Below are 21,536 nucleotides of genomic sequence, written 5' to 3'. Positions count from 1 at the left end.
CTTGAATCCAGTGGCACAGTGAGCCTTTGGGGTGGGGGTATGATAACCCAACAGCCGTCCTCTGTTAGTGCTCCTTTTTTTTTTTAAACACCACATAGAACACAAACAAAACGCAGCAATTATCCTCATTTATTACAGTTACAGTTCTCATATAGTGAGATTGTCTCTTATAAAATATTGTTGCTATGACCTGACAAAAATTGCCCCATAGGACATTTTATTACTGCGAGTTGTCAACAATCTAGACATTTGAACTACGCGTTTGCTTTTAGGATCACAGAAAAATCACAACTGTAATAAATGAGAAACGGGCCGTTCACTTCTGATATCCGTTTCTTACATTAGCATCCGATTAGGTGAAGTGTTCCTTTTTATATGAAATATAAAAAAAGAATTAAGTTGAAATGAAGACGCCTAACGCAAAGCAATGGAAAAACACAACTACATTGTAGATACCAATGTTTTCCATCAGCTATTATATAGCAGGATGTCTGTTCCATGAACTGCTCTTGCAGGTTCTCCAAAAGATTATGAACAATCTGTCAAATACATAAAAAAGGGGATCAACTGAGAAATATGGGGAGTTAATTAATTTTTTTCTTGGCTCTGCACGTTTTAGTCTGTAGAATCTGTGGATTTGCAAATATAGTATGGAAAGCTCCTCCTGATAAAATCTGGCATACCATCAAGAGCAACGTTTAAAAGACAGAAACCCCTCTATCCAGTGCCAATGGCGTACCAAGGCTTGTCTCACGCCACAGGGCTGCCCATCAGTCGCTCATGTCGCAGAGAAACCAATCTCTTATACCACCGTTCCTCAGCTTCGGCCTTGTCAACAAACAAATTTGGATGTGCCAGCGAGTTGTCATCCTGGTATTTGATAGGAATAGTAAAGTTTCCTGGTTTTGATTCCTTGTCGTCGTCGGTGTCCGTGGCAGCTGTACCTAGAACAGGAGATTCATGCTTCACTTCTTGTGCTCCTGGGGCAGTTTTTGTTTCCCTGCTCGATCTGAAAGCCTGTGCGACAAAGGAGTCACTTTCGATGTCCTCGATTTGTTTCACTCTCCTAACTTGCTCGGACAGGGAATTCCTTTCTTCCTCCCTGCGCCTTTCTTCCTCCTCCTTCTTCTCCTTCGCCTTCAACGCTTCGTCCGCTCTTGCTGCAGCCTGAAGGACCAGCTGCAGCCTTGCTTTGACCTTTTCCGCCGGGGTCATGTTTTCTATCCCCGGAATCATGCTGCTGGGGTCCATCCTCTTGGAGCTATATTCCTTTTCTTTGCCTCGATCTCTCTCTTTCTCTCTCGCTTTCTCCTTCTCTTTGATTTTCCGCCGCTCTCTTTCCCGGGAGTGCCCCCGGGAGCCCTTGTGGTGGGATCTGTGGCTCGACACATCGCTGCCGCGGCTGGGGGAGCGCTGGCGGCGCCTCGAGCGGCTCTTGGACCTCGACCTGCGGGACCTGGAGGACTTCCCCCGGTCTCTGGAGCGGCTGCGCTTCCTCCGGGACTCGTAGGAGGAAGAGCTGCTGCTGGACTCGTGCCTGCGCCGCCGGTCGTACGAGTGGGAATTCGACGGGCGCTCTCGAGACAAGGACCGCGACCTCCTCCCCGATTTCTTACGGTTCACGGCCCTGCTGTCCGAAGAGCTGCTGGAAGACGACCGCTTGTGCTTTCTACTCTTTTTCTTTCGGCTTCTGCTCTCCTCGTCCGAGTCTGACGAGCGCCGCCCCATTGTTGCTCACGGCGGTCTCTCCATCCGTCCCGGTTTGGCACTGGCAGTAACCCGGAAGTAAACGTGAACGTTTCCGACTGTAGTCCTATTTCTCTTTTTACCAGCGTCCAATGGCTGATATGTAAAGCCGAGGAACATTGTCGCACGATGGTGTACGTAGTGACGTAATAACGCGTCGCGCAAAAAATGACGCAGCCCTCAGTAAGGGAACGACTGGGGGAAATACGGTGAAGGGCGTGGTGAACGAGGGGGGCGGAGCGATTTGTTCCAGAGGCCTGGCTTGCCGACGTCAGGGCGTGACTGTCACTGTTGAAGGGCGGGGCTTGATGACGCGCTGGGATGGCCGGCGCGGGAGCGCGCGCTGACTGACAGTCTGACAGCTAACGGTGTCGCTGCTGGACGCGGAGGCAACCGAGGGCGCGCGCGGGGACGGATGGGAGCCTGAAGCAGGGGCCCGCGTCTCCCCCACCCCCCTCCACGGATTCCCAGGGCAGGGCATGGAGGAACCCGCGCCCGAAGAGGAGGCCGCGGCCCCCTTCGCTGCTGCCACCGGTGGAAGGAGCACGGCTCGGGGTCGCGGTGTGGAGGAAGAGGAGGAGACCGTGTGGGAGGTGGTTCCACTGGGGGGCGAAGGAGGTGCCGGGGACAATTCAACAGGTGAGCGGCGGAGCAACATGGGCGCTCTGGGGGAGATGCTGTGTTGATTAGCACCCCAAGAATATAACCTGTGTTCACTCCAAGTTGTGCCTTGAGCCCCACGAACCCCACATTAATGTTTTCAGGGCTACTCTTACGCTCTTCCGTTTGGACTATCCTAAAAATATATTTAGCCCCACCCATGCATGTACTAAATAACCCCTTCCCATGCCACTTGACATTGTAGGGGACAGAAAAACAAAAATATTGCATCTGGAGAGATCCCAAGTATGTAAAGACCCCGCCCATCCAATCCCCCATGTCATTCGAAGGCCTTCCTAGGCAGTCCCAATCACCAAAGGCATGTTCCAAGAGGGATCACACATATGTACAGAGCACACCCCCATCTAAGGATGTAAACCTAGGATAGCAATATTCAACTAGATGTTTCCAAATGCTCTGTTTACAGATAAGTCCAAGGGAACCCCCCATCTTCACGTCACAGAATGTTCTCTGAGGATCACCTTGAGGTTTGATCCTTGGTTTCCTTCGCTTTGTTTTACGATGAGGTTCCTTATCTCTAATTTATCCACGAGAACCACACCTACGTGGAGGTACCCTGTTGAGCCCACCCAATACCAAGGTGCCCCTTTCTGAATCCACACATTTTATGTGTGTCCTATGGTTTAACTCCTCCACCCCGGCCTACAGGCGTCATGGATGTGTTTCAGGCCTTCAATTCTATTATATTTTAGACGGTTTCTGTTACTCCGCTAACAAATCTGAAGTGTGCATTCAAGTGGCCTGCCTAAACAAATGAACATCTAGACCCTTCTCAGAGCTTGTCTGTATAGTTCCCCTTTCATACACGTTTTTATAACCACATATATATTTTTTAATGTTATGGAAAGCAGAACTGTGTAACAATTCCCTAAACAGTCCTGCAAGTAACATCAATCTAATTACACCCCGCCCCCACCGAAATTGCATCCTATTTAATTGAAGTTGTACTGGTGTAGTTCAAGAGTATATGTATTTTCTATTGAAGGCGCCTGTTGTTTTCAGATTCATTGCTCTGTTACAGTAAAGAGTGTCAATGTTTCCTTCTTTTAGTGAAGCTTATTCAAAAAGTTAGGATCTGATCTGATGCCAAGGCATGTTTGAACCATCAAGTTTCCCTTTCCCGAAAATTCTACTCTTATAGTACCTTAAGGGCTCAGGGTGCAGATTATGAACTGCTGCTGAAATCAGACAAGAAACCATTCTGAAACGTCACGATGTAGGTCTTCAGACGTGTATTTAACAAGGACCCCCTGATTGCATTAATTTTGTAGTTCCTAGGTCAGGGAAAAAACATTCGAAAGATAACAAACTAAGCAACTAAATTCTCAAACACATTGGTGGTGAATTGAATGAACAATTGGCTGAGACTGACTGTAAAACTTAAATGTTTTTATTTAACACTTACATAGTTAATAAATCATTATTAAAACATAATCATACAAGTTAAAAATTCATACAAGATTCTTAAAAAACAAATGAAAACATAAATAAATTTATCAATAATGAATCTGTGGCGAGAAATGAGTCTCTACGCGCGTTTCGGCGTCCAGCGCCTTCTTCATGGAGTAGCCACACAATTTCTAAAGAGTGAAAATATACACAAATTATATATACATAATGACACAATATATGCAATTTATACAAGTTTAATATTATCCTCACTTATAATCTCTACAGCCATATTGTCCAGTTTATATATATCAATCTTTGCAGACAACAGTAATTTCCATTGTTCACTCTTATTTCTTGTCATTTCCTTACAAATTCTTTCTATGTCCAGAAAGGTATCTGTCTTAACGTGGGACTCGAAAGCGGAGGGATGCAGAATTATGAAATAGATTACCATATTTTAATAAAAGATTTCATGCTTCAGTGATTTGGAGAGCATTTGATTTCAGAAAACAAATACCTAACTTGGTTTGGAAAGCATTTGGTATGCTATGGTCAACGTATAGCCACTCGCTTTGTATATTTAATAATACCTGGCTAATTGTTTGGGGGCTTGTTTATGATGCTCTAATGTTGAAATTAGACAAAACAATGACAAGAGAATTGATGTAATATAACTAGTTATCGCCAAGTCAAGTTGATTGGTTCTCTTATTTGATAGGTGTTTTTCTTATACAGTGGTTTAAAATTTACATCTGTGATACTTACAAAAGAGATCACTTGTTTGGCACTGGTCTAGACGGTTCTATACTTGTTTGGTCGAATCGTTTCGGATCCAGTGTTACAGGAGCTTGGGTATAGAATTATTTCCATTATTATTTTTGATCCTATTTCTGATGAGAGCGTCAGTTTGCAGGTATTAATTAGAAATGTTTTTACCTGATTTACCGGAACCAACGTGGTGAATTCCCGCTGGCCGGAGCCCTTTCAAGTGAAGAGATGCCAGATAAAATTTTATCTGGCATCTCTTCACTTGAAAGGGCTCCGGCCAGCGGGAATAGATAACTAGTTATATTACATCAATTCTCTTGTCATTGTTTTGTCTAATTTCAACATTAGAGCATCATAAACAAGCCCCCAAACAATTAGCCAGGTATTATTAAATATACAAAGCGAGTGGCTATACGTTGACCATAGCATACCAAATGCTTTCCAAACCAAGTTAGGTATTTGTTTTCTGAAATCAAATGCTCTCCAAATCACTGAAGCATGAAATCTTTTATTAAAATATGGTAATCTATTTCATAATTCTGCATCCCTCCGCTTTCTAGTCCCACGTTAAGACAGATACCTTTCTGGACATAGAAAGAATTTGTAAGGAAATGACAAGAAATAAGAGTGAACAATGGAAATTACTGTTGTCTGCAAAGATTGTTATATATAAACTGGACAATATGGCTGTAGAGATTATAAGTGAGGATAATATTAAACTTGTATAAATTGCATATATTGTGTCATTATGTATATATAATTTGTGTATATTTTCACTCTTTAGAAATTGTGTGGCTACTCCATGAAGAAGGCGCTGGACGCCGAAACGCGCGTAGAGACTCATTTCTCGCCACAGATTCATTATTGATAAATTTATTTATGTTTTCATTTGTTTTTTAAGAATCTTGTATGAATTTTTAACTTGTATGATTATGTTTTAATAATGATTTATTAACTATGTAAGTGTTAAATAAAAACATTTAAGTTTTACAGTCAGTCTCAGCCAATTGTTCATTCAATTCACCACCAATGTGTTTGAGAATTTAGTTGCTTAGGTTGTTATCTTTCGAACGATGTAGGTCTTCACCATTTAATCTGATCAACGCCCCATTTTAAATTGCACTCAGGTTTCAACCAAAGCACCAGATTTCTCACCCATGTGCCTACTAAAAACATTTAGTATAAGGCTGTAAGTCACTTTGCCAGTATCAGCCACAAGAAGATGTGTATTTATAACCTTTCTCTTCTTCATCTTCCAAAACTTTTTTTGGAGACAAAATCATCTGTTTTGGGATATTCCCTCATCCTCATTACTGCTGCGGTGTCAACGGATAGCAAACAGTGCCTCCTGCAGTGCTATCACTCTCAACAAAGTGAATTTATAAATTGACAAATCTCTTTATTGTAACCTTTCGGCCTCTTTTTGCTCTTGCACTTATTTGACACAACCCTCTGAAGACCATGTTGTTTAATAGATTGCTACTTAATTTTCTTGCCGTAGTTGACATAGCCAGTTTTAAATATTGAACCACTCTAGCATGTGCTTTAATATTGAGACAACGATACAGGACTCTTTTGCAGCACAACTGTTGTTTTTATGAAATGTCTTTGATATTTAAGCACCCAACTCTCCAGGGCAAATGCATAACCAGTGGGTTTGGGTTATAACATCTAAACTAATTAAGCTGAACACTGTCTATGTAGACTCCAGCGGCCACACTTAACTATGTGCAGTTAGTTCCCTTGGCATAATGGAATCTGAAGTGACATTATTTCTGCCTTACTTTGTTCTCAGCACCTCCTTGAGATATAGCTGAGGCTCACCTTTCGTGTAGCTAAAATCTAACCAGATACACACTCAAGTTATCCGCAATCATCAAAAAAGCTTTTTTTAATTTTGATTTATTTTTATCCCCTTTATGCATCAAAAGTTTAAATCGGACTGGTTATTCATCAACCGCCCAAACAACATTAAACAATAGAAATACAATAAATAAGCAAGCTAACCTGAACTGTTACCTTTTTTGGAACTTCAACATTTTTTCCAAAAGTAGAGATCAAGTTTACAAAACATCACTGCGGAAAGCAAGACAAAAACCTGAGAGGTTGTTTAAAGTTAGTTTGACTTTTTCCCTGCTGCAGTTCTCCCCAGTTAAAACACAATGACACCTTGTAGCTTACAACATCTACTTTTGAATAAATTGTGCAGCTCATTGCATTCTATGAAATCTAGCCCACAGGACCATTTGCCCCTGGACACCACCAAACAGTGGTTCGTAAGTATGATACATAAAAAAACACTCCAAGGCCTGATTACAAGCAGGTGGTTAAATTATGATCCCTGTGCAAGCATGATTGTGCACACTGATCAGAATTCAAAATGTGCAACAAGTATCACATACCTTGTTCTCCACTGACAGATTTTGGTAGGTCTCATCTCCTGACATTTATTTGTCGAAAAAGCCAATAAAAAATGCAAACCACGTTTAATTGGGTGATTTAAATAGTAATTTTGCATTCTATGATTAATTACCAAGTGAAAAACCTTGGAAAAGATGTTATTGCTGCACCCAGTAAATAATAAATATTTTTTACACAGTTTGCTAAGTACACCATTCCCGCATGCCACTCTTGTAATCTGGGCCTAATAGTAATACTACTTAAACCTGCACCGTATGTACTGTGAAGTTTTTTCAGATTGGCACATTTTTCTAACCAATGACTTCATTTGGCCATGCATCTCGAAACATGGAGGATTTTAATTTAATTTACCACTTAAATCTAGCATTTACGTGCCATGAGTAATTCTCTCTGCCTTTGGTAAACAAAAAAATGAAATTTTAAGATGTGGCTGTCATTTTCAGATATATTATAATATGCAGAGACTGCAGATTGTATACCTTCTAAACATATGGAGGTTTTAATCGGCATCGCGTTGTCTTCGCCATATGATAGCAATAAACATGAGTGATTTTAAAACACTGAAACCTCTGCAGTGTACAATTTAAAAGAATTGGCGCAAAGATAAAACTTTGTTTTAACCATTATATGTGGGGAAATCATCTGAAAGGTTGCAATGCTTATTTACTTGGACTCCTACCCATTTGTGTTCATGCAAGAGTCTCTGCATCCATAAAAGGTAGGGATCAATTTCCATGTCTCTCCGGAGGGATTGATTTTGTCAGTCTGGGCAGCAGTAATACATTCTTGTGCCATCTACTAACATGTTTTTCTCACAGGCATGGTTAGAATCACAAAACTATCATGAGCTCCCAGACAAAACTTAAAGCCAGTCTTTACCATGCAAAGAACATTTTTCCAAGCCACCTAGTCTTGAAGATGATGTAGGTGCTAAGCAGAATTGTTCCCCTTTATATCAATTAGGAGAGAGGAGGTGGCCTAAGGGCTAGGGCGGTCAACCTCGAATCTGGAGAACTGGGTTCGTGTCTCAGCAATGACGCTGATCATCCTGTGATTCTGGGCAATTCACTTAATCTCCACTTGCCTAACAAAAATGAATGTGTCTTCATGTAATGCAACTGGTGCGATGTAAAGCGCTCTGCTACCTGATTCGGGTCATGTTCGTGCTATATAAAACTCTGTAAAATAAAAATATCCAGTAGGGCTGTTCCGACTGAAGTTGTGGGATCATTTTGTGCATCATTTTTGCTTATCTGGGCCAGGTTACTTCCCGGCCACTCTTCGTGGACCATATCATTCTGCAAAGCTTGGTTAAACACTGAAAAATGGCACCTCAGCCCAGAAGGACACATTGGTTTTAATACTTAATACTGGGGCTGGGAAACCTGCTTGTGACCTTTGGTTGTAGCTGTGGCCAGATTAACGTTTAGGATAACTGATATTGCCATGCAACATCAAAAGCCACATGGCACATCTTTACTACCATACATTTCTTAAATAATTTTTTTCCATTTGATCTGATTTGTAACCCCTTCTATAGAATTTCTAGCCAGAATATGATGGACAGTTTAACCTCGTACAGCCCAGTCACCGAAAGTTATGTCATTTCAGACTTTAAATACTCTGGTCAGTGTTATATCAATCACCCAAATTCTTCAAATCTAATGAAGTATGGAGGAAGAGGCCTTTTTCCTGATTCTCAGTCGCACTGATATTTTTTTACTTAACTTAAGAATTTTTGGATTGGGGCAGAGATAAGTTTTGACATGGCTTAGCAGAAGACACCCCCTCTTAAACGATGCTGTTAGCAAGTGGTTGTACAGCTTAAAGAATAGATCTGCATGTAGCAATGTACATTTACATAGATGGTGTAAAGAGCTGAATTGCTGCTGATCCTTGGTCTACACTGCCCATAATAGATGATGAGTTGAGTGTTCGGAAGGCTGGTCAACCAATCAATCAAGTCATATTTGTAGAGCGTGGCTATTCACCCCGTAGTTATCCAGGCGCTTGCTGCCGGTCTTAGTCGAACAGCCAGGTCTTGAGTCCCTTCCTGAAGTCGGTCAGCGATGACGCAGTCCAAAGGTAGAGTGGTGGCATTGCAGGCTTTGGCAGCAAGGTATCTCGGCGAAGTGTGCTGAGCGAAGGTTCCTTTCGGGCTTGTGGAAGTGTAGTCGGTGGTTCATGTAGGTAGGTCCTTGGTTGTGGAGAGCTTTGTAGGCATGGTTCAGGATTTTGAAATTTCATATTTTCTGGACTCAGAGCCAGTAGAGGTCTTTCCGGTGTTGGGTGATGTGGGCTCTCTTCGGCAGATTGAGGATCAGTCTGGCCGCTGCAATCTGTATCAGCTGTAGTCTCTGCATGAATTTGGTAGTGGTGCCGTTATAGAGTACTTTGCCGTAGTCCAATCAGGTGATGATGAGGGGCTGTGTTTCCATTTTCCTGGTGTTGATGGGGAGCCACTTAAAGTGTCCCCTGAAGCATAGAAAGCACCTCTCTCTGGCAGTGTTTCCTTACTCTTCACACTACCTCACTTCAAACTGCTCAATTGATCTGTTCAGAAGCCTCACACTTTCAACGTTAACCATGTTTATCAAGCTCCATACATGGTTTTTACCATTTGTTCTGGCCACCTCGTTTAGTCTATTCATGGACCTCAGAATTTTTTTATGGTGGGTCCTTAGATTCTTGTAAGTCCTACCCATGGCCCCCTTCTCTGCTGGCCTTGCGGCCATTCCATGGACCTGAGGGCTGGGCAGTAAATAAATGTGACAAGACTTCGGCAAACAAAGAGAATCGGAGACTAACCTGCTAAACCCTTTGCTTATAAAACTGCAAGTCACATAGCCAGGCAGTGATAGGACCCAAGCCTGTCTGGGCAATCCTCACTCTGTAGGTCTCGAAATGTAGTACATTTGAACCTGGTGGTAGTTCCAGAGTTCTGCTAGTAGGCTTAGGTCCTAGGGCTCAGGACATAGTGCCACCCTGTGGCCAGTGCTTGGTTTCTTCACCCGTGTGTGGCAAACATTTTCCCTGAATGCCCATGAGTTGATTTCTCTATATACTGGAAAGTTCCATCTTAACTTCGTTGTTGTTCTTTCATTATAGTTTCCAGCAGTAGTATTATTTATGTGCATCATGGTCATTAAGAGCATCTAGTAAGCCTGATGCCAAGACACTCCGATGTTGGCTCCTCTGAGATTTTTTTGTTGTCAGTTAAAGGAAACACTTTGGTTTAATTTTGCATCAACATTTGTAGCCATGGGTGATCCACACAGTACTTCGATTAGGACTGGAATCCACACTTGATGAATACCTGCTGCTCAGTTCAATATTTTAGTAGGGTGAACTATCGTCAGGTACTTCTTCATTGCATGAGCTACACAAATGCCGATCCACAAAAATAAGTCCATTATAGTGCCTGTTTCGGATAATATGAAAATTGTTCTTGAATTGGAATAAAAGATATACAAAGAAAAATCAACACCGCTTTATGGACTTCTTGCTTACTTAAGTGGCTAAAGCAAATTGCACTGTAATGGATTTCTTTTTGTGCCACAGCATTTGTGTAGCTTAATGTTAAACCTCAAGAGGGATTTTCCATCTTGGGAGTTGATTTGGCCTACTATGAGCAGAGGGAGGCTCTATGCCTGGAGAGCACTACAGTTCACTTACATCTGGGATAATTACTTTCCGACGGACGAATGGGATGGATGTACATGTGTAAAGTGGCATCTCTGCTTTGTTTTTTTTGTGTATTGACTTCTTCATTGCGTCTCTCACGTAATGTTACAAGACAAACCTCAGCAAGTTCTAATCACGCTCAACACCTCCATATACACCATGAGTAAACTTGAGACAACCTGAAACCGTTCAAAAGCATGTGAAAACATGTTGCCCTCAAAATCACGAGTGGCAAGTATTTTTTAGCACGTTTGGGCTGACTATAGGGTTCCACATGGACTGTATGATGGCGAGCACAGAACATTAGATAGGCATGCTGTGTGGATTGTTCAGTACCTTAGTTCGCTGTGCCTGGCATGACAGCAAACAGTGGGTATTCTGTAGTATCCATTCAGACATCATATACATGTGTGGTTTGATGAAACTACAAGCTTGTGTGATTGACCTCCTCGGAAGCGTTGCCAGAAGTTTGGTTTCTTCAACCGAGGCCTAGATGGGCTGATTGTAGAACACTAAAAGCACCTGAAGTGGATGCAAGTTTTTGTGCCTGGATAGATTTGCTTGGGCGAAATAAGAAAGTAACAGGGTTAGATTAGGAGAAGCTAGCTGGTCAAACATTGGCAGAAGGAACATCATGCTTGTGGACATTACAGGGAATAATATCCTATACATCTATCAATATATCCTCTACATCCACACTCTCGTTTATCCCAAACCACATACAACTACTATGATTGCCAAAATAACCCTTTCTAGACTCTCTCCTACTCTACCCCTCCTTGCATCATCCGACACCTCTTCTCCTATACCGATCCCCTAAAACAAACCTTTTTTAATTCTTTCCTCTGAGTCCTCCCCTCCAAAACTCCTTTTTACTCATCCAAAAGCCTCCTCCTATAGCTAAGACCTAAAAACAAAAGCAAAAAAAAGCAAAAGAAAAATCTTTCACTCTTCTATCCCTCCACTATCCTTTTCAATCGAAATTAACAGACTAACATGTTCACTTCTCAAATTCCATATTAAACTATACTAATATACTACCCAAATAACTGAATAACACATCCACTACTTAAATTACTTCATATATATATATTTTTTTACTATACTAATTTTCAACAGTAATCCTTTATGGGTTCCGGAGTAGCGTGCTGCTCGCCAGAAAAGCGCTTCAACACCCATCAGGGGTAACAAGTGCTATATGAATGCAAATCTTTCTTCCCCTTCTATCCCTCCGCTATCCTTCTCACTCCAAGTAACTGACTAATATCCACCACTGAAATTACTTCATATTTCACCACATTCATTCACCACTAATCCTTTGTAGGCTTCCTGAATAGCGTGCGTCAACAAGCGCTATATAAATACAAACCTTTGTCCTCTTCTATCCTTCTGCTATCATTCCAAATCCAAATAACCGACTAACCTATCCACCACTCAAAATGTACTTGCATGTTTCACTATACTAATACAACACTAATCCTCTATGGGTCCCGGAGTAGCGTACTACTCGCCGTTAAAGCGCTTCAACGCCTCGCCAGGGGTAGTAAGCGCTATATAAATGCAATTATAATACAATACAATACCCTTCTGATTCAGATACCCCTTTCCATGACACTGCTAGCTCATACAGACCAGCATAGATCAAATCACCCACCCACACAGACACACAAGGCATCCTCCATCGGCTCCCGTACAGCCTGGGTAGAATCCAAGCCTGTGCTTCATGTACAGACCCATTAACACCAACAAAGCCCACTACCTAGTTAAAAACACGTTCTTACATTTGAAGCCTCATTTAGCTGATTATTGAAATCCCGCAGTAATCCAAACACAAGAATACAAACCGGCAATATGAAATTTCTCTTCTACATTTTCCCCAATCCCACTAACCTGGCAGATAATCAATCCCATCTCACCAGACGGAGTAGGACCATTTTAATTTTTTTCCTGTTCATCTCCTTTTTTTTTTTAGGTCAAAATTGTGTAGTTTTCCAATGTAACTCAAGATTTGTACATTAATCCTTAAACTTTGTAGCAAAGGCCCATATATTGCTGCTGTTGTAAACATTCATTGAGACATCCATAGTCTATACCTAATGAAATCTACCTGCTTCCCATGTAGAGAGTGCTCCAATGCATTGTAGCGATCTTCTCTGGTTCCCCAAAATTGAAAAAAATGCACTTCTTCTGTGGCCTTGCAAGCCTGTTTAGGAACCATATCTTTTAACAAGTATGGCTCAGTTGTGTACTTTGTAATCTGTTGCTGTCATGTCCACACTAGTGGGTGCTGTACCATCAATTTATGCAGCTTTGGAGGTCTAGACGCCGAAGGTTCAGTGGTACTGTTTTGTGGATGTACATTTTGGTAGGGCAGTTGAAGTATTTGGGGTGTTCTTGTTGGAATAGCAACATTGAGGCATTTGATGGGGAAAGGTGATTAATGCAGTGTCCAAGTTGTAGAAGTTGGAAAGGGGTGTTGTCTAATTTTCAGGCTGTGCTTGCTCAAAGTGCACTTGGTGAGTTATTCCGGCTGTGTAGATGCTCGGGTGAACAGCTGTGTGTAGCGTCTCCAAGGTAAGGTCAGTTAGTGCATGATTCACAATGGATGTCTTTTTCAGAAGGTAGTTGATAAAAGGCAATTTGTGCTGTATTTGGTGTTTTTGATCTTAAGGGAAGTTGAGTCAGGACTCATTCATTACATGTTGGAAGGGAAGTGTGTGCTGTGTTCAGGACGTCGACGGTGAAGGCAGAGTAAGCTGGCAATTGGAGTATTCAGGCTCTGTGTTCTAGATGAACCTTTTGTGTAGTGTTGAGGTAGTTGATGCATGTATGTGATATTTGGTATTTGTTAATTGAGTGTAGCGACAGGGAGTCGAGTGCTGGCTGTATAGGGTCAAAGGCAAGGATACAGTCTACATCTGTTCGGAGCTGTAGCTGGTTTGTGGACTGTTAGTCGATTGTGTAAGAGTGGCTGTACAGGATTCTTCGAGAAGGGAGGTTGATGTAATATTAGGGTCCTTAACTCTGGCAATGCAGTTAGTATTGTATCATTCTCCATGCTCTGGGTTTGCAAGCAGCGACTGTTGATAAAAGTTCATTGTGGGTGTGGGAATAAATGTTTCTGAGTAAAGACTGCCAGTGCTGCGCTAGTACACACCCTCCATCTATTATTGCATGTGATCACACAGGTATTATTTTCATGTACACAAAATGGATGGGTGTTTTTTGTAGACTATTGCATCCCTCCTGAAGGGAAAAACCCCCACAGCCTTGTTGATTTGTGACCGTCTCACTGAAGATTTGATCCGCGGCTGATGTTGATGTCGGAGGTGTGGGGGCTATGGTTATTGAAGCTGGGGTTCGGTGATTGCCCTGCAGTGTGTGTACGTCTACAGAACAGCACTTTAGCAAGTTAATATGAAGAGGCAGAAGCTCTTTTGTCGACCTTGAGGCTAGCTGAAAGGCCAGAATCAAGCTGCTGGAACCATCAGTGTTTAGGTGCTGCACACCATTGAAACCTTTAAGGCGTGGCATTGTTATTTCAGAAAACTGAACAGGGGAAGGAAGAAGGCAGTAATAACATTTCCTATTGCTTGAGAAACAAATACTTTGGCTGCTGGTATTTTTGCTTTCACTCTGTATGGACTCTTGTGATGGTTGTGTTGTGTGTAAGGGTAGGGCTAGAATAAGGGTACTGCTAAAGATCAAACTTTGCTCGCCCAGCCTTGTAGCAGATGAGAATATTAGTATCTGCATTTTACTCCTCCCCTATAGGGTTTGTGGTCTTCTCGGTCTGTAGAAAACCCAAAGACTCCGAAGCACCTAGAGGCGATTACATTTGTCGTGAGCATATGGTTCAAATAGTAGTATCCACACACTTGTGTTTGCGAGTGATGGCCAGGGAATCTAATCTTTGCACCCAGGACCAATGGAACGGCCTGAACAAAAGACATATGCAATCTTACTATAATTGATACATTGTTACAGTCTGTCTGACACCTTTACTTCCATTAATGTGGACTGTATCAAAGCCATAATAAGAAAGCTGAGACCAGATTACTTCCGAAAGCGAATGAGATCTCCCGATCTGTCCTCATACAAGAAGATTCTTCTCGAGGTTTTGGCAGGGCTATAAATACGTTTGAGTCTGGTTACATTGCTTCTACAGAGGTGCTGGGAACATCTGGTTTATTCTGTTCATTAAAGCGCATCCAGCCTGCATCATTATTTGTTAATAAAAACCCATTCTTGGAGTAAGCCGTGACTGTTGAACCTGGTTCCACTTGGAGTGTGAGGTCTACATAGTAATAACATTGTTATTCAGTGTGTAGAGTGGTAACTGGGGCCAGAGCACTGTGATGACACACAATAGCTCGTACCACGGAGACTTTTTTAACTTCTACTAGTGGTGTAAAGGTCCTGCAGCAGAGTCAAGTATTAGACAGACCGAACTTTGAAAAATCAAACGCATCATGTAAAGATTAAGAAAAGGCGGATAAAGGAGCTCAAGGATCTGAAGTCTGGGTCAGTTTTAACGTAGGAAAAAAGTCAAGACAGAACGCAGTTCGATAAGAGGAAGATTTGAAGAATCAAAAAAAAAAGTACACAGATATTTAAAAGGTATTTTAGCCAAATTGTGCTCTGTACATGTCAGAGCAGCCTCAGGTAGATCCATAAAAGAGCCAAGATGCTCAGAGGCGACTTCCCCTGCAGAAAGATTTGCAGCACTACCAGTATTCCAAATATGACCCATTTTACCATGATTAAAAATGAATGCTTCACACGTCTGCAATAAAGCCCCGCAAAACAGTAACGGGCTCATCCATAGGAACTTATAGGCTGATCAGGGCAGGTTACCGCAGGTATATGATGAGTGAGAGCGGGAGCAAGAGCTGGCACTGAAAGACTAACACCAAGGCCTTTGGTACAGTGGGTAGCTGATCTTTTGCACTAAGTATTGATGGCTACAGTTCGGATGTGGGCTGAAGCAGGTCTGGAGCTGGTGCAAGGTCCTAAGCTTGCGAAGAAAGGATAGAGCTTCCTGTTCTTGACTTCTTCCTTGCTGCGAGGTGAGATGGCAGGTTATGCTATGACTTTGTGTGTTGTTCCAGTTGGTTCTTCTGCCTGGGAGGTGCAGGGTCGACCGCTAGGGGAGTTCCAGAGTGCTGTTGGTTGCAGTGAAGGGGCGCTGACACAGCTGTACTTTTGTGTCTTTGTTCTCAAGGGTGCTACAGATCAGTCCGCAGATACATTGACTGAGCTGTGTGTCGTCTCAGCACTGGAAAGCATGGTATTGGGGCACAGCTGTATCTACTGCCCACAGAAATAGCAAGGATACTGTTGACTGGTCCTAGTTCGGTGCTCTTATTAAATCAAAGCAATGACAAGCTTGCAGAGCTCATTTTCTCTAATTACTGTTGCAGGGCGTGTCGTAGGTTCGCTTTGCGGCGTATTGGCAAAACTCAGCATAGGTTCCAATACTGGGAAAGCAGCGGGTGTTTTGTGTACACTATCTGCGCCGCATGGGCGTCTCCGCACTGAAGCTGCTGGTCATGGTTGAGTTGAATGGATGGATGGCTGGGTTTTGGAGCCATAAGTGTATGTATAGCTCATAAATCTGCCCATGTTTTAGTTGGAGTGTTGGACCGGATACCATCAAACAATAGGTTTCAGAAATGGTGCTCCTAGTCTTTCAGAGCTTATGCTATCACAAGGGGGGTGTCTTCCAAATGAATCATTGCGCTGCTGGTGTCTAAATAGGAAGAACACACAAAGCATTGGATAAAAAGTAGTGTATTGCCGCTTCCGTTATTTCTTTGAATGAGCAATCGTGCACGCAAGAGCATCTTCGTCCAAGGATATGGCTGGTTGTCTACTCACTAGCAACCTCCAGACTAGGTAGTCTAGCACGCCTTCGAGGCCAGCGGGCAGCCATCAGACCTACTGTGCACAGTGAGGCTTCGGTAGTAGGACTCTGTGCACCTCAGTAGAGGGTCTGCCTCGCATCGAGGGTGAACTCAGTGCTCGGTGCTGTACATGCCTTTGAAACCACGCAAGGTCAAACAGATGTCTGAAGCCGAAAACATGCTTCTTGCGCCAGAGCCTCCCATTACTATGACCAATAATTACATTTTGTGTTGTTGTTTTCTTCCATCATTACTATGCTATGTTTTCGTGGCTTTTCCGGGCAGTGTGTGGGCGTGCTGTAAATAACCCTGTTCGCTGAGTCACTTGCATGTGGGCTGGGAAGCCAGGTGACGGAGCTGGCATTTCAGATTCGATTATGCCACATAGAAATCGAAAGAAGCCCTCATGATCAAGAGTTCATTGCAGAAAGACGGATCTGTGATCAGAAGGATTCCCAGCTCCTTGTAGCCTGACCTGCAATATTCTCTCCCACTGCACCCGGTTTCTGTTCTTTGACAAAAAGCTAATGAATTTTCGAATCTCTGTATCCTGCCTTCGTTCCTCCTACTTTAGACGTGAGGCTGTTTACAGGGACTTGAGAAGCCTGGAGGCTTGGGCGAAACTAGGGCAGGGATCGTGTCCATGTGACGTCCGTTCGCCATCTTTCATCTATTTTTTGCATTTACCTTCTATAGCAGTGCCTAAAGGCACCTAGTATGGATTGGTTAAAGTAGCCTCAACTATTAGTGTAAGGGACCGAATTTGAGGGGTTGGGTGTAGGCCACGATGCTGAATCCAGTGGAGTGGGAGATTGCTGCAGCATGTTTGGCACCCTTATGTGTCTCAGTATGTGTTTGCTGGGTCTCACATTTATCCGCCTGCATCATCATTGTTCAAATGAGCTCTCGGTATGGGGACCAGATTTTGAGAAGCAAAATCCCCGACTTGCCAAATATAAAAGTAGGAATAAAGCCATTAGTCTTACTTCCATATCTGGCCTGTCCCGTTTTTTTGCGTAACTTTGTATGTCTATGTATATGCATGTGTGTGTGTGTGTGTGTGTGTGTGTGTGTGTGTGTGTATATATATATATATATATCAGCTCAAAACATCTCCTTCATTGGATTCGATTAAGCAGGACACAGCGGGGCTTCATTTTTCAAAAATTTATTAAAACAGGTTCGCATGACCGGTTTGGCTGAATGCCTTTCTCAAATGCTTTCAGTCCCGACATCTCCTCTCCCACTCAAATCTCTTGTTAGCTCTGCCTTGCCTAGTGGTGGTTGGCTCCCTGCACTTTGTCATTCTTCGCGAATAACAGGGGACTACCAATCCCATAATGCCGCAGAGTAACGATTCCGTGCAGTGGGGTGGGAAACTCGGTGTAATTAATTAACGAAATGTTGATGCCCCATACTTTCATCCACCAACCTCAGTCTTTACAAACAGTCTTTCGAGGCGCTGCTTTTGCTCACAGCGTCTCCGCTCTTGATACAGGTTCGCTGTTTTAAAGTCATTCAATGACTGCAGAGGATAAGGTGGAGGGCCAGGAAAATGTTCCGCTACAACGGTTACCATCAGTTTGTTCCCATGTCTCGCTGGCCACTTCTCCGAAAGGGTCCTGCCTTTGCGTCATAGGAAACGCAATAACATTAGCTCAAAACATCTCCTCCATTGGATTCGATTAAGCAGGACACAGCTGGGCTTCATTTTTCAAAAATGTATTAAAACAGGTTCGCATGACCGGTTTCGGCTGAACGCCTTTCTCAAATGCTTTCAATCCCGACATCTCCTCTCCCACTCAAATCTCTTGTTAGCTCCGCCTTGCCTAGTGTTGGTTGGCTTCCTGCACTTTGTCATTCTTCGCGAATAACAGGGGACTACCAGTCCCATAATGCCGCAGAGTAATGATTCCGTGCAGTGGGGTGGGAAACTCGATATATATATATATATATATATCTATATATCTATATATCTATATATCTATATATCTATATATATATATATATATCTATATCTCGGAAACAAGAAGAAGCAAAACTGCCGTCCCGGGTCCCCAGGAAAACAGACAACTCCACGAATCCAGTATCAGGCAAGGTTTTTTATTAAGCAAAATGCCTGACTCTGTCATCCACGAAATGCAGCCTGACGCGTTTCAGAAAAATCTTCATCAGAGGCCGTTTTCATGAGTTGAATGGCAAGAAGCGCCACACCTTTAATCAACATGCTGCCTCCTGATAGGCTCCCACTCCCAGAGCAGTTTGTAGCAGTCTCCCACAGCCTTGTGGTATATGTAGGGTGGCGCAAATTAAACCTGTATAGGTGCCATCAAAAAATGTCAACAAATTCATGCCCTGGATGGGCTCCGTGAATAACAGCGTCTTGGATTCCGGCGCTGACACCCTCAGTGCAAACAGTGTTAGGATCACAGTTCGCCGACCCGCTTCTCTTCTCGCGGTGGTGCATCCCTCGCGGCAAGGCGTGCCGCGTAAGTATGAAAGCTCCAAGGTTGCCCAGCTAGTAGGGAAGCACTCAGGGAATCAAAATGCCTGACTCTGTCATCCACGAAATGCAGCCTGACGCGTTTCAGAAAAATCTTCATCAGAGGCCGTTTTCATGAGTTGAATGGCAAGAAGCGCCACACCTTTAATCAACATGCTGCCTCCTGATAGGCTCCCACTCCCAGAGCAGTTTGTAGCAGTCTCCCACAGCCTTGTGGTATATGTAGTGTGGCGCAAATTAAACCTGTATAGGTGCCATCAAAAAATGTCAACAAATTCATGCCCTGGATGGGCTCCGTGAATAACAGCGTCTTGGATTCCGGCGCTGACACCCTCAGTGCAAACAGTGTTAGGATCACAGTTCGCCGACCCGCTTCTCTTCTCGCGGTGGTGCATCCCTCGCGGCAAGGCGTGCCGCGTAAGTATGAAAGCTCCAAGGTTGCCCAGCTAGTAGGGAAGCACTCAGGGAATCAAAATGCCTGACTCTGTCATCCACGAAATGCAGCCTGACGCGTTTCAGAAAAATCTTCATCAGAGGCCGTTTTCATGAGTTGAATGGCAAGAAGCGCCACACCTTTAATCAACATGCTGCCTCCTGATAGGCTCCCACTCCCAGAGCAGTTTGTAGCAGTCTCCCACAGCCTTGTGGTATATGTAGTGTGGCGCAAATTAAACCTGTATAGGTGCCATCAAAAAATGTCAACAAATTCATGCCCTGGATGGGCTCCGTGAATAACAGCGTCTTGGATTCCGGCGCTGACACCCTCAGTGCAAACAGTGTTAGGATCACAGTTCGCCGACCCGCTTCTCTTCTCGCGGTGGTGCATTCCTCGCGGCAAGGCGTGCCGCGTAAGTATGAAAGCTCCAAGGTTGCCCAGCTAGTAGGGAAGCACTCAGGGAATCAAAATGCCTGACTCTGTCATCCACGAAATGCAGCCTGACGCGTTTCAGAAAAATCTTCATCAGAGGCCGTTTTCATGAGTTGAATGGCAAGAAGCGCCACACCTTTAATCAACATGCTGCCTCCTGATAGGCTCCCACTCCCAGAGCAGTTTGTAGCAGTCTCCCACAGCCTTGTGGTATATGTAGTGTGGCGCAAATTAAACCTGTATAGGTGCCATCAAAAAATGTCAACAAATTCATGCCCTGGATGGGCTCCGTGAATAACAGCGTCTTGGATTCCGGCGCTGACACCCTCAGTGCAAACAGTGTTAGGATCACAGTTCGCCGACCCGCTTCTCTTCTCGCGGTGGTGCATCCCTCGCGGCAAGGCGTGCCGCGTAAGTATGAAAGCTCCAAGGTTGCCCAGCTAGTAGGGAAGCACTCAGGGAATCAAAATGCCTGACTCTGTCATCCACGAAATGCAGCCTGACGCGTTTCAGAAAAATCTTCATCAGAGGCCGTTTTCATGAGTTGAATGGCAAGAAGCGCCACACCTTTAATCAACATGCTGCCTCCTGATAGGCTCCCACTCCCAGAGCAGTTTGTAGCAGTCTCCCACAGCCTTGTGGTATATGTAGTGTGGCGCAAATTAAACCTGTATAGGTGCCATCAAAAAATGTCAACAAATTCATGCCCTGGATGGGCTCCGTGAATAACAGCGTCTTGGATTCCGGCGCTGACACCCTCAGTGCAAACAGTGTTAGGATCACAGTTCGCCGACCCGCTTCTCTTCTCGCGGTGGTGCATCCCTCGCGGCAAGGCGTGCCGCGTAAGTATGAAAGCTCCAAGGTTGCCCAGCTAGTAGGGAAGCACTCAGGGAATCAAAATGCCTGACTCTGTCATCCACGAAATGCAGCCTGACGCGTTTCAGAAAAATCTTCATCAGAGGCCGTTTTCATGAGTTGAATGGCAAGAAGCGCCACACCTTTAATCAACATGCTGCCTCCTGATAGGCTCCCACTCCCAGAGCAGTTTGTAGCAGTCTCCCACAGCCTTGTGGTATATGTAGTGTGGCGCAAATTAAACCTGTATAGGTGCCATCAAAAAATGTCAACAAATTCATGCCCTGGATGGGCTCCGTGAATAACAGCGTCTTGGATTCCGGCGCTGACACCCTCAGTGCAAACAGTGTTAGGATCACAGTTCGCCGACCCGCTTCTCTTCTCGCGGTGGTGCATCCCTCGCGGCAAGGCGTGCCGCGTAAGTATGAAGCGGGTCGGCGAACTGTGATCCTAACACTGTTTGCACTGAGGGTGTCAGCGCCGGAATCCAAGACGCTGTTATTCACGGAGCCCATCCAGGGCATGAATTTGTTGACATTTTTTGATGGCACCTATACAGGTTTAATTTGCGCCACACTACATATACCACAGGCTGTGGGAGACTGCTACAAACTGCTCTGGGAGTGGGAGCCTATCAGGAGGCAGCATGTTGATTAAAGGTGTGGCGCTTCTTGCCATTCAACTCATGAAAACGGCCTCTGATGAAGATTTT

The 21,536-nt window shown here is 43.8% G+C and overlaps 2 protein-coding genes across 4 annotated transcripts in view; one reads left to right on the top strand and one right to left on the bottom strand.

The window, feature by feature from the left end:
* Nucleotides 1-200: 200 nt before the first annotated feature.
* RSRC1 (arginine and serine rich coiled-coil 1) lies at nt 201-1,843 on the bottom strand. Its single transcript, XM_078668622.1, has one exon. The coding sequence runs from the start codon at nt 1,726-1,728 to the stop codon at nt 751-753; it is 978 nt and encodes a 325-aa protein (XP_078524748.1). The 5' UTR covers nt 1,729-1,843; the 3' UTR covers nt 201-750.
* Nucleotides 1,844-2,056: 213 nt separating this feature from the next.
* PIP5K1C (phosphatidylinositol-4-phosphate 5-kinase type 1 gamma) overlaps nt 2,057-21,536 on the top strand; it is a 148,542-nt gene continuing 129,062 nt past the window's right edge. For 2 of the 3 annotated variants that reach the window (XM_078668619.1, XM_078668618.1), the window contains exon 1: nt 2,057-2,385. In XM_078668619.1, coding sequence (XP_078524745.1) covers nt 2,226-2,385 — 160 coding nt within the window. In that variant the 5' untranslated portion in view covers nt 2,057-2,225. The remainder of the gene's footprint in view (nt 2,386-21,536) is intronic. The other variant, XM_078668620.1, reaches the window with a different exon arrangement.

The sequence above is a fragment of the Lissotriton helveticus genome, chromosome 12, assembly GCF_964261635.1.
Source record: "Lissotriton helveticus chromosome 12, aLisHel1.1, whole genome shotgun sequence".
Lineage (NCBI taxonomy): Eukaryota > Metazoa > Chordata > Amphibia > Caudata > Salamandridae > Lissotriton > Lissotriton helveticus.
The sequence above is the reverse complement of the archived record's forward strand: the minus strand, read 5'-3'. Positions and strand labels throughout refer to the sequence as shown.